General features: G+C 35.3%; 2 protein-coding genes across 2 annotated transcripts; both read left to right on the forward strand.

Annotated features, from left to right (window-relative positions):
• Positions 1-265: 265 nt before the first annotated feature.
• LOC137724903 (beta-glucosidase 12-like) lies at positions 266-3,790 on the forward strand. Its single transcript, XM_088694661.1, has 13 exons — positions 266-480; positions 629-698; positions 959-1,017; positions 1,188-1,263; positions 1,438-1,515; positions 1,609-1,696; positions 1,778-2,033; positions 2,242-2,357; positions 2,497-2,714; positions 2,851-2,882; positions 2,976-3,078; positions 3,220-3,328; positions 3,445-3,790. The coding sequence occupies exons 1-13, from the start codon at positions 310-312 to the stop codon at positions 3,614-3,616; spliced, it is 1,548 nt and encodes a 515-aa protein (XP_088550787.1). The 5' UTR covers positions 266-309; the 3' UTR covers positions 3,617-3,790.
• Positions 3,791-14,675: 10,885 nt separating this feature from the next.
• On the forward strand, positions 14,676-15,785 carry LOC137727021 (beta-glucosidase 12-like). Its single transcript, XM_088693280.1, has 5 exons — positions 14,676-14,904; positions 15,041-15,072; positions 15,166-15,268; positions 15,410-15,518; positions 15,635-15,785. The coding sequence occupies exons 1-5, from the start codon at positions 14,676-14,678 to the stop codon at positions 15,783-15,785; spliced, it is 624 nt and encodes a 207-aa protein (XP_088549406.1).
• The last annotated feature ends 549 nt before the right edge of the window (positions 15,786-16,334 follow it).

Raw genomic sequence — 16,334 nt, forward strand, 5'->3', positions numbered from 1 at the left:
ACGATATAAAATTTGTAGAATATGTGTATTCCTCATTGGTGGAACGCACAGATTATCCATTCTTTTACTACGTACGCGCGCAAATTTTGGGCACCTGAAATGTGCTTTATTTTAAACTACAGACCATGACTTGGTCTTTAAACTAGGACTTTCAAAGCCAATTTTGTTGACAAATTCTAACCCTTTACTATTCTCATGAGCTAGTACGTAGACACCATATCCCTTCCTCCCTTTATCTATATAAACCCCATGCAATCTTCCAGGAGGAGATAACTTAATTATCTCGATCGATATCAAAACTCCCAAGTTATGGCAATGAAATATTCACGATCTTTGCTCTTTGGTGTGCTGCTACTCATTGGCTTTGCATTGACAAATAGCAAAGGAAGTAATACGGATCCACCTGTTCTTTGCGAATTTCTCAATCGCAGCAGTTTTGAACCAGGGTTCATATTTGGCTCAGGTTCCGCATCTTACCAGGTTAGTGTATATATATCTTCTGGATTATTTACCATATTTTTGGTGTATTTTATACATGCAATTAGCATCCATGCATGAATTATAATGTTGACATCTTCCTTGCGTGTGTAGTAGTACTCTTACGTATATGCATGTGTGTATATTTCAGTACGAAGGTGCAGTAAAAGAAGATGGAAGAGGACCGAGCATATGGGATACCTACACCCACAAACATCCAGGTCTGTGATTTAATCAATTGGTAATTAATATGAAAACTTTAGCTACTTCATTTCAAAGGAGTATAAATAGCACCTCATTCTTTTCTTCGTGAGGACAAGTAAACTCCAACCTCTCTAATAACCATGCACTTTATTGTGAGACCAATTGTACGTGGTCATGTGATATGTACAATATACGTATATACTTCATCAATGTGCGCGCATATAAAGTACTTTGCACATGATATGAATTTCACCATTATGTTTTTGAATAACTGCAGAAAAAATCGCTGATGGCGGTAATGGAGACGTTGCTATAGATCAATATCACCGCTATAAGGTCTAGAACCTCATAACTTTGTCTCTTGACCCTTTATACTTGAAGGGCACATGTTAACATATTAAATTGGAGCCTTTATAAAAAAAAAATAAAAAAATAAAAAAAATAAAAAAAAAAGGACAATGTTTAATGAGATCCTAATATTTAATTTTAAACTTTTGTCATTCTAGGAAGATGTGGGGATTATGAAGGATATGGAGTTGGATGCTTACAGATTCTCTATTTCATGGTCCAGATTATTACCAAGTAAGTTGCTCCACATCCTCATATTTCGTTGGGACCAATGTCAATATTGTGCATAAGAATTATTTTTCCTACAAGAAAATTATTCTTTTTATATACTTTTAACTAAAGTAATGTGATTGAGTTATCTACTGGGTAACCCTTTTTTTTTTTTCTTGTTATTTTTGTTCTAATTAGATGGAACGTTAAGTGGTGGCATTAACATGAAAGGAATTGATTATTACAACAATCTCATCAATGAACTCCTACGCAATGGTTAATCATCCTACCTTAAACAATTATTACATGATTTTTTAGAACATCATTCTGTCAGACTTTTAATTTGATTTTACTGATCATGTATTACAGGTTTAAAGCCGTTTGTAACACTCTTTCATTGGGATGTTCCCCAAGCTTTAGAAGATGAATATGGTGGTTTCTTAAGCCCTCGTATTGTGTAAGTGAACAAAATTTATTTTCTCATTGATAATTTGATAAAATACATACTGATATACGTAACATAAATTTGTATCTACAGCGATCATTTTAAAGACTATGTAGAACTTTGTTATAAAGAATTTGGTGATCGAGTCAAGCACTGGTTCACGTTAAATGAGCCGCATACTTTTTGTAATATGGGTTATGCTCTTGGGAGTTACGCACCGGGACGCTGCTCTTCTTGGCAAAACCTAAACTGCACCGGTGGAGATTCAGCCATTGAACCATACTTGGTGGCACACCACCTTCTTCTTGCTCATGGAGCAGCTGTAGAATTGTACAAGAACAGATATCAGGTTCAATAACTGTTTTTTTTTTCTTTTTTGTTTTTTTTTTTTTTTTTTTTTGGGGTCAGATTATTGGCTCCTAATTGAGAATTCTATATTAATCCTTATTATTGAGTTGTAATACAAGAGGGAATACTCTCGGTAGTAAGATAATCTAAAGGTTGTATCTTTTTCTATAACTCCTATTTATTCAACCAAAATTCATATTTTTGCGTAGGCATCTCAGAAAGGCTTGATAGGAATAACATTGGTGTCACACTGGTTTGAGCCTGCTTCGGAGTCAAAGCAAGACAAAGATGCTGCCTTACGATCTTTGGATTTTATGTTTGGATGGCAAGTGTATTATTAAATTATATATAAACCCAATGACATGTTTACTTATGACTTGTAACATTGACACTACCTAGCTAGCAGTACTCTTTGTATATAATGCTATAATTCGTCTTATATTTGGAATTTTCTTGTCTTGTAGGTTTTTGGACCCATTAACAACTGGTGACTATCCACACACCATGCGATCGATTGTTGGAAAAAGATTGCCAAAATTCACAAAAGAACAATCCAAGTTGCTAAAGGGATCGCTTGATTTTCTTGGAATAAATTATTATACTGCTAGATACGCAACTAGTACACCTAAGAACAATTCACAACCAGCAAGCTACGTAACAGATCCTCAAGTTGATCTTACGAGTGAGTGCCAGGGGAAACTTACTTTGAATAGCTTAAGTTCTTTGTTCTTCTTGACCAAGTTTAACGTCTGAATTATATTAATTATATTCTAATATTTACACCAATTGTATTCTAATGTTTGTAAATATTTTGTCAGCTGAGCTTAATGGAGTACTTATTGGTCCACAGGTATACATCAAATTTATCATTTCGAGCTATTTGCATTTGGAGGATTAGTTTTTTTCCCCAACATTTACGTATTATCTTGAAATGGTGTTGCAGGCTGCTTCAGATTGGTTATATGTATATCCAGAAGGAATTCACGATCTTGTACTCTACACAAAGGAAAAATATAATGATCCACTCATTTATATTACTGAGAATGGTATGTATTACATACTTTTAAGCCTTGATTATTTGCAAAAGTTTCACATATTTATAATGGTGTAAAATGAAACTACACGTTTTTTTATATTTTTAGAGGAAAAAAATAAATTTAATTTTTTGTGCAATAATATGTATGTAGGTGTATCAGAGTTGAATAATCCAAAACTATCACTTGACGAGGCTCTTCATGATACCAGTAGAATTGACTACCATTACCGTCACCTGTGTTACCTTCAAGCGGCGATCAAGTAAGTAGTTATTAACAAATTAATTAAGGCTATATGCTGCCTATCCTTCTTAAGTTATGGTTATTTGATCATTATTTTGACCTTATCCATTTGAACATTTGTGTATGTGTGTGCAGAAATGGTGCGAAAGTGAAGGGATACTTTCCATGGACATTGCTGGACGACTTTGAATGGGCTTCTGGATACACCGTCCGATTTGGATTAAACTACGTGGATTATAATGATGGGCTGAAAAGACACCCAAAACTCTCAGCACACTGGTTCAAAAATTTGCTTAAGAAGAATTGAAGAAATTAAAAGAAAGTTATTGTTCATTATAAACATTTAAGTGGATAATTTTGCTGTTTATGTATTTGTATTTCAATTCCTTCTGCATTTGTGTTTCCTTTCAATAATGTAAGTATTCTTTGAGATTCAATAATTCAATAAAAAGCTATAACAGCTGTGAATGCTATAGTAAAACCTCTCCCTATAAAGGAATAACTTATTTATAGGGGTAAATTACACTTTACCACCTCAAGTTTGGGGTCTATTACAATCTCATACAACATCTTCACAACATTTCACTTTCATACGCCACTAACTATTTTATTTCAATATAGTACCTCCGTTACATTTTCCATCCACTGATCCGCTAAAAGCTGACGTGGCTGCCATAGTTGTACCACGTAGCTGCCAAATTTGTTCCATGTGGCAAATAAATAATTTTTTATTCATTTAAAAAGAATTAATTAATGAAAAGTTATAAAAAAAAAAAAAGAAAAAAAAAGAAAAAAAAAAAAAAACCCATAACCTATGTTCTTCCCCAAGACACCCCTCTTCCCTACAACCTAAACCTCCCATCGCACCCCACCCCCACCTCCCCCTAACCCTACCCCACCCCACCCCACACCCACCTCCCCCGCAAACCCCCCTCCCCCACGGCCCTATCTGCAGCTCCCCTGCAACCCCCCACCCCACCCCCACCTCCGCCTTAACCCCCCACCCCACCCTAAACCCCAAAAAACCCAGTTGTTCAACCCAAAACCCCGAAATCAAAAGGGGGAATTGCATTCCTGGGACGAAGTGAGAGAGTGGGGGTTTTAGGAAGGGCAAAGTAAAGGGAATTCTAGAGGGAGAAAGAAGAGAGACAGAAGAGAGAAAGGGAGAGAGAGAAGGGAAATGGGCTGAGGAGGAGAAAGTAGCTTCAAGACCCAACCCATCTTCTTCTCCTTGTCTCCATAGGGGCACCTCTTTGTGTCTTCTGCAACTCTCGCTTCCGTAAGGGAACCTCTATGTGTCTCGGTGGGGTGGGTTGCGGTGGAACGAGGTGGGGGGTTGCAAGTAAGGTGGCAATGAGATGAGGTAGGGATGGTGTGGGGTGGGGGGGTTGCAGAGGAGGTGGGGGTGCGGTGGGATAGGGGTTTTAGGTTGCAGGGAATGGGGTGTCTTGGGGAAGATGATGGGTTATGGGTTTTTTTTTTTTTTTTTTTTTTTATTTTTAAATAAATTTTCTTTAATTAATTATTTTTAAATGAATAAAAATAAATTTTCCATGTTGCACAAATTTGGTAGCCACGTGGCACAACTGTGGCAGCCATATTAGCTCTTAACGAATCAATAGATGAAAAATGTAACGGAGGTACTAGATTGAAATAAAATAGTAGGTGAGTTATGAAAGTGAAATGTTTTGAAGATGTGGTATGCGATTGTAATAGAGCCCCAACCTGAGGTGGTAAAGTGTAATTTACCCTATTTATAGTCATAAACAGTTATGGTCCCAGTTTGGGTTCAACAATAAATACCACATTGTAATAAGTTATCATTTTTGTTGGTCCTATTTTAAAGAAACTCGCCTCGACATGGTAGTAATTGTTAATAAGTACAATAATAAGCAAGGCCACAAATAAAAGTTTAAGATGGACTAAAATATTTCTCTACTATTATTTGGGACGATCTTTTTTTTTTTTTTTCCTTGGAGTTGATACCACAACTTGGAGCTTGCAGGTACGCAAGTAAAACCTGGTCAATATCTTCTTGTTGAATTCAAAATATTTCCAGCTCCTCATGATTATCTTTATTCCCCTTCTTGCCTAATTGTATTGGTGATTATTTTTTCAATTAAAGCGAACTCAACTTTTCGCACAACTTAACTGAAATGTTTTCAATTAGCTGACTTTGCATATGACCATGGGTGACATGACAAATTTGATAGAAGAAAAGAAAAAGTATAAGCTTGAATTGGTCGAAGATTGGATTGTATGTATTTGCCAAATTTACTTAGAAAGAAGAGTTAAAGAGTTTTAAAACTTGTACTATATACTACAAATATCTATTTTTTATTCTTAGTTAAACATAAAGATGCTATTAGATTTTCATATGTTCCACCTGTTTAACACAGTTTGAAAACTCACGGCATCTGCGGGCTCAATTGCTTGTAAGAAACTATTTACAAATGTTGATGCACAAAATCAATGAGACTTTGGAACGATTTAAAGTGTTAAGTTTGTACCCTTCGCAGGGTTGCTCTGGTCACCAGGGGAGGATAATATGTAAAGCGATATAGGTAGGGAAGCAACACAAGATGTACGTGATTCACCTTAAATTGGGTTACGTCCACGAGGGTTGAGGAGTCCTCATTAATAGTGAAGATTTTACACAAGACATAAATTTCAGCATAATTATCATTAGTGAGTTCTAATCACAAGTTTAAGCACAATAATGATGTTAGGAATTAATTGTACGTGAACGGTCTCCTTGTATAGTTGATGAGAGTCTTCGGCTCCCGTCGCGAGTGATGTGGGACTCTAGGAGTTTTATTTTTATGTTGATCTGTGTGGTGTTGTGATTGGTCTCTTGATTGGTGAGAAACTCGTGTGCCTCAACAAGGGTGCCTACACATGAACTCTTCAGTGGGTCCTTGAAGGAATGAAGTTGATGGTGCTTAGTAGTTTTGGGGGTGGTGAAGTATGAAACAAATAATGCTCCCCCAAGTTCCTGAGTAAGGAAAGCTTTTCGGTTAGGGACTTGCAAAACCCAAGTTGCTGAGTACTCACAAAACTTTCAAGTACTAAATTGTATTAACATATAATAGGTGTCCCGCAAATCTCCAATCAAGAAGGATTACCGAATGAGGTGTCTTATGTTTCCCGAGTCATTGAAGAAAAAAGACTTTAAAAAAAAAATTTCCTCTTTTTTTTTGGATGTAGCCCAAGTACATATATATATATATATATATATATATATATATATATTTTTTTTTTTTTTTTTTTTTTTTTTTTTTTTTTTTTTTTTCTTAAACCCAAATCCTTTTTTTATTTTTTTATTTTCTTTTTTTTTTTGTTGAGAAAAGAAAATATGGTTGAAGTTTTTTCATTTGTGTATATAACTTGAGTGGTTGAAGCTTTTCCTTTGGACAAATGGCGTGAATGGTTGAAGTTTTTCCCTTTGGGCACGTAGCTTGAGTGGCTGAAGCTTTTTCCTTTGGGCCCATAGCTGGAGTGCTTGAAGCTTTTTCCTTTGTGCACATAACTTGAGTGGTTGAAGCTTTTTCCTTTAGGCACATCACTTGAGTGGTTAAAACTTTTTTCTGTGGACACTTAGCTTGAAAGGTAGACGTTTTTTCAAGTTTCAACCACTCCATATATTGATGTTGCTTTGCACACTCTAGAACTAGTAGTTATATCCAATTTGTCAAAGCTTTGTTGGCCTCCTCCACATGCCATAAAATAATTAATTAATTGCTTAATTAATACTCAATAATTATTTACTATTAATTTTTAATTAATGTCGAATTTTTATTTTTAGCCTCCCTCGCCCCCCCCCCCCCTCTCTTTTTTTTTGAACTAGAGATAAGAAAATGTAGGATTGACCACATAAATAGATTTGCTTCCACGTGTGTGTGGCAAACCAGATGTTGTAGTAATTGAAGGTTCGGAGGAAACATATATATTGATTTTGCTTCACACGGTCTTGATCAAGAGTGTGAAAGCAATTTTTTTGTTGGGTTATTCTCGCATTGTTGAAGAGTTACATAATTGGCACAATATGATTTTTCCTTGGACACTATTGTGCATTACCCACCGAAGTTTTGATTTACCATCATTGGTAAGTAAAGCTAAGATATAATGCTTGCATGTTGTCAATGTGGCTGTCTAGTTTATCGAAGCTTGCGACTTCGAAGTTCTTCTAAATGGTGGAATAGAAAATGCCTGAGGCTTTTAGAAAGCCTATAAATGAGTTTCCTTCGAACTATATTCATGGGAACCCAACTAATTTATCGAAGCTACAATGTTTGAGCTTCTGGTATCGTTGAAGGAGATGTTAATAGCGTTTCATACTGCATGGTGCAAATTAAGCCATGGAAGAGTTGAAGCCTATATGTTGCTTGAAGCCTTTTGGAAGCTATATAAATTTATTGACCTCCCAATATTGGCCTTCCGAACCCACATTGGGGTTGTAGTGTTTGCATTGTTGAAGAGAGAAATATTTAAAATCTTTAAAGTAGATGTAAGAGGACTGAAGAGTTTTGCAAGTGATGCCTTCGCATTTCGATGTCAAATAGTCTTGTAAAAGTTTAGCCTTTGTATACGATATGTAGCTTTCTAGGTTAATAAAGCTTCAGACTTGTCAAAGTATTACACATGCACATAAGCCTTTGTTGGCTTATTAAAGCATCGCTACTGTTGAACGATAAAATTATATATTAGAGTACGGGTAGTACCCTTCATCACCTGGTTGGTGATAGAAGGTGAGTCCCTTCATTACCTAGTTAATGAAAAGAGTGGAGTACTCGTTGTACTTTCCATCACCAAGTTAGTGGATGAAGGTGAATTCCTTCATTACCTAGTTGGGGGAAAAGGTGGTAATTTGCCAAGGAAATAAATTATTTATTAGACTATGAGTTGTACCTTTCATCACCTGGTTGCTGATACAAAGGTGAGTTCTTGCATTACCAAGTGGGTGAGAATAATGACGAGTTGTCGAGGCACATTGTAACACATGCCAAAGGGAAAAAGTGTATGTTGACACCTATTGTGAAGGCCCTAAGTGCTATTTTATAATCTACCACAGTCATGGGCGGATCCAATGGGGACACGGGAGGTCCCGGGACCCTCCAGAAGCCCGAAGAAACACTTGCGATCAACCTTCGGGACCCTCTAACAATTTGGGCAGGTGCAGCAGAGAGGCTTATTGCCTCCATGAATGTTCATTCAGCAGTGCTTATAACGAAGAAGAAGAGGTTTCTAATTTTTGTTTTAATCCTCCAAATTGTCGCAATCTCACAACTTTAAACTCAAGTTACCCCATCCCCTAGCACCATTTGCCATTCGACCACCTCTAACTGCCTAATTTTATTTCTTCCAAATTCATTTAAGTTTTTTAATCTTAGAGTCTCAACTCTCAAATGTAATATATATGTTACATTAACAAATTTCATCTTTGTAGATTCATTACGGTTATCCACCCCTTCTAGGGGCTTGGAAGACTCACAAAGGAAGAAGAGGTTTCTAATTTTTGTTTTAATCCTCCAAATTGTCGCAATCTCGCAACTTTAAACTCAAGTTACCCCATCCCCTAGCACCATTTGCCATTCCACCACCTCTAACTGCCTAATTTTATTTCTTCCAAATTCATTTAAGTTTTTTAATCTTAGAGTCTCAACTCTCAATTGTAATATATATGTTACGTTAACAAATTTCATCTTTGTAGATTCATTACGGTTATCCACCCCTTCTAGAGGCTTGGAAGACTCACAAAGGCATTTTAACTTTCTCCTGGCCACAGTCAAGCAGACTCACCAGTTTGGAGCCTCAAACCCGGGACCTCCCTATTTTTTGTATTTTGAGAGCCGAAATCTGCACCCTTATCACTGGGCCACTTGATGTGGTTGATTAATTTTGATTATTCAATTAACCAAATTTAATAAAAAATAGTGATATGGAACCAAACTAGTCTAATTTTTTTTTTTTTTTTTTTGGAACTTTTATTTTGGGACCCCGCGATCTTGAAATCATGTGTCCGCCACTGACCACAGTGCAAACAGAATACTCATGGCTGAAGTTACGAGCATATTCACGCAATGACTAGTTTGAATTCTGATCAATGGTGTACAAATCTTCAGCGAAGTGTAAGCAATCAGCCTAGAAGACAACAATACCAATTGAGAGGTCCCACAGATAGAATGAAAGGGAAAATGAGACATCGTTCTTCATTACTATGCCTCGGTATGCCATGGTGGATTCAAAGAGATGGATATGCTTAATTGGATTTTCCCTCCCATTTTACGATAGCAAACCAAGCTTCTGTTTTGTTTCTCCTTGTAAAGGGGTGCCAAACATCCTTCTTGCTAGAGGGCCTGGCCTCGGCTGATTCCATTCAGGTACCTTGGCATGACGTTTGGCCTTTAGTTTGTTCACTTCGTTGAGAACCTGCAGGATAAGGTGGTCCTGAGTGGAGTCAGGCAGTATTGGAACCGTCATTCATAAGTTTCCATCATTTATTGGTGGGGAAGTTTAATCCAGAGTATGTGGCTTTTTTTTTTATTCACCATACTAGCTTCCGGGAAATGCCCTTTGGAAGTCCCCCGACTCTCAAACACCTTCTTGTTCCTCTAAGTCTTGTCGTTTCTTCCTTAGGTTAGTAGTTGACATTGGTTATGGTAAGTGAATGATTCCTTTGATGACCCTTGGGTCAATGATCCTTAAGTCTATGTGGATAGGTTTTTCTCGACGATGCCTTAAGAGGTCTTGACAGTTGCGATAACCAACTTTTGATCATTCCATTCCTTTTACAAGAAGATGTCTTCTTCCACTTGTCTTGCTTTGGTTTGAAGCAGCTAGGTTGAGAGATGTCTCATGTTGATCAATATCTTGGGTATAAGGTCGCTCGTCATTAAGAATGCCCGTGTTAAAGACATGTGAAACTTTGCGTTGGTGGGTACCTATATGTTGATTCGTAGTCACGAGGGCGATGGCTCTCGAGACTGAGTTTATCTAGCCTCGCAAAACATCTCAAAGACCTTCTCAAACTGTTCTTCAAGGATCTCATTCCTTATGGCCATTTTTTTATTTTATTCTAAGTTCCAACCTCTTCGACTTTAGTTCGAAGAGCAGGCTGGATCCTTTCCCCCATTCGCTACCTCACGCTAGGCATACAGGGGGTGATTTTCTGCATGTTGTAGCTTCCCTCTCTCCCTATGTTGGAGAGGGATGCCTTACCAAATGCGAGTGCATACATGATAAAAACCAGTCTGACAAAGCTGGTGAGAGTAGGAATTAATGTCGTTTCCACAAATGACGCCAAATGTTGATACACAAAATCAATTAAACTTTGGAACATCGTAAAGTTACAAGTTTGTGACCTTCGCAAGGTTGCTTCAATCACCTATTGAGGATACTATGTAAAGAGATAGAGGCAAGGAAGCAAACACTAGAAGTACGTGGTTCAACCTAAGTTAGGTTACGTCCACGAGGGTTGATGAGTTCTTTTTAATAGTGAAAAGTTTACACAATACATAGGTTTAAGCATAATCATTATTAGTGAGTTCTAATGACGAGTTTAAGTACAATAATGGCATTAGAAATTAATTGTAGGAGAACGGCCTCCTTTTATAGATAAGGAAAGTCTTCGTATCCTGTCCACGATTGATCTAGGACTCTAAGAGCTTTATTTTGATGTTGACATGTGTCATGTTGCGATTAGTCTCTTGATTGGGGAGGAACTCGCATGCTTCAACAAGGGTGCCCCCACATGAGCTCTTCAGTGGACCCTTGAAGGCACGGAGTTGACCAGTGATTGGTTGTTTCGGGAGTGATGAAGCATGGTACGAACAACAAATATTAACTTTTCCTAAAGCTCTTAAATGTAGATTTTATCTATTTAGACGTGATTACTTTGCCAAATCCCCATTATGCTCATTTACTTTTGTAAATCTCGTTCTTCCCTTCAAATCCATACATTATGAGCCAAAACTGACAAGAGCACAGCTACGTTAACTCAAACAATTTAAACAGTCCAAAACATAAACTTTGGGGAATATGACAGTGATAAATAACCTATTAACCTATAAAATAACAATTCTTCTGCCATTTTTCTTAATTCAATGTCGGTCCCTTTTTTAATTTTATTGCGTCACCTAATTTTAACTTATATTAGTTATAACACAAGAGTGGTCCTTGTGGCTGTGGTTAACTGTAACACGCAACTGTGAAAAGATTAAAGCACTTGGCTCGAGGACGGGGTTATCCTATAAACAGATCCACTTGTCATATAACTATTGTATTGAAAGATATATCTTTTGATGAAGAGGAAGAAATGGATAAAAGGAATTCTATAAATTAGAGTTGAGGAATACTTAAAGGAAGAATATTTTATATTTTACAAAATACAGATACGCTATATTTTGTTATGCTTAAAAAAAAATCGAATCAGTAAAAATAAAAAATACAAACAGATGTCACATTTCATGATATATATAGTAGTGAGGGATTATGGGACAAAAAATAATTCCATTTGGCATGGTGCTAGAACCTTGTTTCAAGATGTTTTTGCTGGAGCATTCCAAAAACTTTGAGATCCAACTACAAGAAGACAAGTAGTCTAATACAATATGCTTTGTTAATTGTTAATTTTCATTTTTATTTTCTTTTTGTGATTTTTAGATGGGTTACCAGATAAATCTTGATTTGAATCACTGCCTTTTCTTTGACTCTTGTTCTTTATTTATCCAGGAGACAATCCCAAATAAATAGGTATGAAAGCTATAATTGTAAACCACGATCAAATCTATGGAAGCATTGGTTTATACATTCCTTTCAGTCTCAACTCTAGGAATAATTTTGTTTCGCTATCTTTTTTCGAGAACCACCTAAAGTTCCAACTAAAAAGGTCAAATGATTTCTCAATATCTCAATTGAAGTACGGATTCTCCCCTTGTTCCTCGAATGGATCTCTTAGTTATTGAGAGGGTTGCCCAAAAGCAGTATATAAGGCGTACAGTTTTTTGGCTGATAAAAGGGATCAAATGGTATAATTCTTTTGTTGGTAGATTGGAGGAATAGAAACATGACTATTGCTTTCTAATTGGCTGTTTTTGCATTAATTGCTACTTCATTAATCTTACTGATTAGTGTACCTGTTGTATTTGCTTCACATGAGGGTTGGTCAGGTAATAAAAATGTTCCACTTTCCGGCACATCATTATGGATTGGATTAGTCTTTTTGATGGGTAACCTTAATTCTCTCATCTCCTGAACCTATTCATTCTATATCCAAAAATGAAATGCCCCTCCCAATTCCTTCAGGTTGTGAGACACATTAAATTTCAACGTAAGCCCCAAAATTTCGAATAAAGAAAAAAAATAGAAAATTTGAGGGGGGTGGGTCAAACTTTTGTGGTTTTGAATTATAAAAATATATATAAATAAAAAATATTAAATCAAAATAAATAGATGTAAGCTAATAAAAAAACGAGTCTCTTCAAACTGCTAATCAATTTCTTGTACAACCAAGAAGAAGCCACCCCAATGGGTATCCTTTCACAATCTTTAGGAGCATAATAGCCAATTTGAGAACCAAGCTATTTCGATGCCTTCTTAATTAGCGTGGCAAGACAATTTCACAAAACCACTGGATTTACAGATTCAATATTATTCTAACAAGAAGAAAAAGATCAAGATTAAATTCTTCATATTTATCGATTATGTACTTACGTAAAGAATTATGGTCAGAAATTTCTACTTTTTTGTTAGGTCAAATAATTTTCTATTGTTTGAATAAGTCTCTATAGCTAATCCTCCATATTCAACTTCAAAAGTTATGCCCTTCAACAGTTGGACAGACATAATATAAACGACCAGATAAATGACTCTTTGTTTCCAAATGCAGAAAACATTTTGTTTTGCTGGAAAACTCAAGGGCAACTCAAGGATTGATCATTTCAAATTAAGACGAGATCGATCGAATTGTTGTGTACATTATCTTACATTTCAACACCAGGAATAAATTGTTTTTATAAATAATGTATTTCTGTAGTATAAGTTACTAATTTCTTAATCTTAATTTGAATATCATAGATGCAAATAACTATTCAAATTGAAGATTGTTTAGTCACCAAATGTATCAATAAAATGAATAGTTCGTTATAAATCTTTTACTTAGTGTCTACACTGTCAATTGGGTTCATATATTTAAATGACTAAACGATCTCAGACTCAAATAATTCTTTTTGTTTAGATGATCTTGAAATAAAGATTAAGAAACTGAACGATCACAATATAAAATTTGTAGAATATGTGCATATCCCATAGGTGGAACGCAAGGATTATCCATTCTTTTACTTACATACACAACTTTTGGGTAGAAGAAATGTGCTTTCTTTTAAATTACAGACCATGACTTGGTCTTTAAACTAGGACTTTCAAAGCCAATTTTGTTTACAAATTTTAACCCTTTACTATTCTATTCTTGTACTAGCAAGAAGAATGTGTTACTACTATACTTTGAAGGGTGTCCAAACCTTCTTAAAAGCCACCCCAATGGTATCCTTTCACAATCTTTAGGAGCAAAATAGCCAACTTGAGAACCTAGTTATTTCCAAAACCATTGGGTTTATAAATTCAATATTAAAACTCTCACAAGAAGAAAAAGATCAAGACTAAATTCTTCATCTTTATCGGTTCTGTACTTACGTAAAGAATTATGTTCATAAATTTCTATTTTTTTGTTCAGTCAAATAATTATCTACTGTTTGAACAATTCTCTGTAGCTAATCTACCATATTCAACTTCAAAAGTTATGCCATCAACAGTTGGACAGACATAATATAAACATGAAGATAAATGACTCTTTGTTTCCTAATGCAGTTAACGCTTTCTTTCGCTAGAGAACTCAAGGGTAACACAAGGATTCATCATTTCAAAATAAGATGAGATTGATCGAACAGTTATGTACATTATCTTATTTTTCAACTCAAGGAATAATTTTTTTTGTATAAATAATGTATTTTTATATATATAGTATAAGTTATAAATTTTTTAATACTCTCCGTAGTAAGATAATCTAAAGGTTGTATCTTTTTCTGTAACTCCTATTTATTCAACCAAAATTCATATTTTTGTGTAGGCATCTCAGAAAGGCTTGATAGGAATAACATTGGTGTCACACTGGTTTGAGCCTGCTTCGGAGTCAAAGCAAGACAAAGATGCTGCCTTACGATCTTTGGATTTTATGTTTGGATGGCAAGTGTCTTATTAAATTACATATAAACCCAATTACATGTTTACTTCTGACTTGTAAAATTGACACTACCTAGCTAGCAGTACTCTTTGTATATAATGCTATAATTAGGCTTATATTTGGAATTTTCATGTTTTGTAGGTTTTTGGACCCATTAACAACTGGTGACTATCCACACACCATGCGATCAATTGTTGGAAAAAGATTGCCAAAATTCACAAAAGAACAATCCAAGTTGCTAAATGGATCACTTGATTTTCTTGGAATAAATTATTATACTGCTAGATACGCAACTAGTACACCTAAGAACAATTCACAACCGGCAAGCTACATAACAGATCCTCAAGTTGATCTTACGAGTGAGTGTTAGGGGAAACTTACTTTAAATAGCTTAAGTTCTTTGTTCTTCTTGACCAAGTTTAACTTCTGAATTATATTAATTATATTCTAATATTTACACCAATTGTATTCTAATGTTTGTAAATATTGTGGTAGCTGAGCTTAATGGAGTACTTATTGGTCCACAGGTATACATCAAATTTATCATTTTGAGCTATTTGCATTTGGAGGATTAGTTTTTTTCCCCAACATTTACGTATTATCTTGAACTGGTGTTGCAGGCTGCTTCAGATTGGTTATATGTATATCCAAAAGGAATTCACGATCTTGTGCTCTACACAAGGGAAAAATATAATGATCCACTCATTTATATTACTGAGAATGGTATGTAATACATACTTTTAAGCCTTGATTATTTGCAAAAGTTTCACATATTTATAATGGTGTAAAATGAAACTACACGTTTTTTTATATTTTTAGAGGAAAAAAATAAATTTAATTTTTTGTGCAATAATATGTCTGTAGGTGTATCAGAGTTGAATAATCCAAAACTATCACTTGACGAGGCTCTTCATGATTCCAGTAGAATTGACTACCATTACCGTCACCTGTGTTACCTTCAAGCGGCGATCAAGTAAGTAGTTATTAACAAATTAATTAAGGCTATATGTTGCCTAGCCTTCTTAGGTTATGGTTATTTAATCATTATATTGACCCAATCCATTTGAACATTTGTGTATGTGTGTGCAGAAATGGTGCGAAAGTGAAGGGATACTTTCCATGGACATTGTTGGACGACTTTGAATGGGCTTTTGGATACACCGTCCGATTTGGATTAAACTACGTAGATTATAATGATGGGCTGAAAAGGCACCCAAAACTCTCAGCACATTGGTTCTAAAATTTGCTTAAGAAGAATTGAAGAAATTAAAAGAAAGTTATTGTTCATTATAAACATTTAAGTGGATAATTTTCTTGTTTATGTATTTGTATTTCAATTGCTTCTGCATTTGCGTTTCCTTTCAATAATTTAAGTATTCTTTAAGATTCAATAATTCAATAAAAAGCTACAAGAGTTGTGAATGCTACAGTAAAACATCTCCATATAAAGGAATAACTTATTTAAAGGGGTAAATTACACTTTACCACCTCAGGTTTGGGGTCTATTACAATCGCATACAATATCTTCGCAACATTTCACTTTCATACCTCACCTACTATGTTATTTTAATATAGTACGTACGTTACATTTTTCATCCATTGATCCGTTAAGGGCTGACGTGACTGCCAAAGTTGTGCCACATGGCTACCAAATTTGTGCCACGTGGCAAAAAAAAATTTATTCATTTAAAAGGAATCAATTAAAGAAAAGTTATAAAAAAAATTTAAAAAAAAAAGAAAAAAAAAATTCCATAACCCATGTTCTTCCCTGCAACCTAAACACCTCATC

Source organism: Pyrus communis, chromosome 5 (assembly GCF_041283825.1).
Source record: "Pyrus communis isolate YQ-2024b chromosome 5, ASM4128382v1, whole genome shotgun sequence".
In the NCBI taxonomy this organism is placed as follows: Eukaryota; Viridiplantae; Streptophyta; class Magnoliopsida; order Rosales; family Rosaceae; genus Pyrus; species Pyrus communis.

Excerpts from the sequence above, each read along its gene's own strand:
- LOC137724903 (XM_088694661.1), top strand. The coding sequence starts at position 310 with ATGGCAATGAAATATTCACGATCTTTGCTCTTTGGTGTGCTGCTACTC. Across the intron at positions 699-958 it reads CTACACCCACAAACATCCAG|AAAAAATCGCTGATGGCGGT; the intron begins GTCTGTGATTTA and ends GAATAACTGCAG. Across the intron at positions 1,516-1,608 it reads CAATGAACTCCTACGCAATG|GTTTAAAGCCGTTTGTAACA; the intron begins GTTAATCATCCT and ends CATGTATTACAG.
- LOC137727021 (XM_088693280.1), top strand. The coding sequence starts at position 14,676 with ATGTTTTGTAGGTTTTTGGACCCATTAACAACTGGTGACTATCCACAC. Across the intron at positions 14,905-15,040 it reads TCCTCAAGTTGATCTTACGA|CTGAGCTTAATGGAGTACTT; the intron begins GTGAGTGTTAGG and ends ATATTGTGGTAG. Across the intron at positions 15,073-15,165 it reads GAGTACTTATTGGTCCACAG|GCTGCTTCAGATTGGTTATA; the intron begins GTATACATCAAA and ends CTGGTGTTGCAG.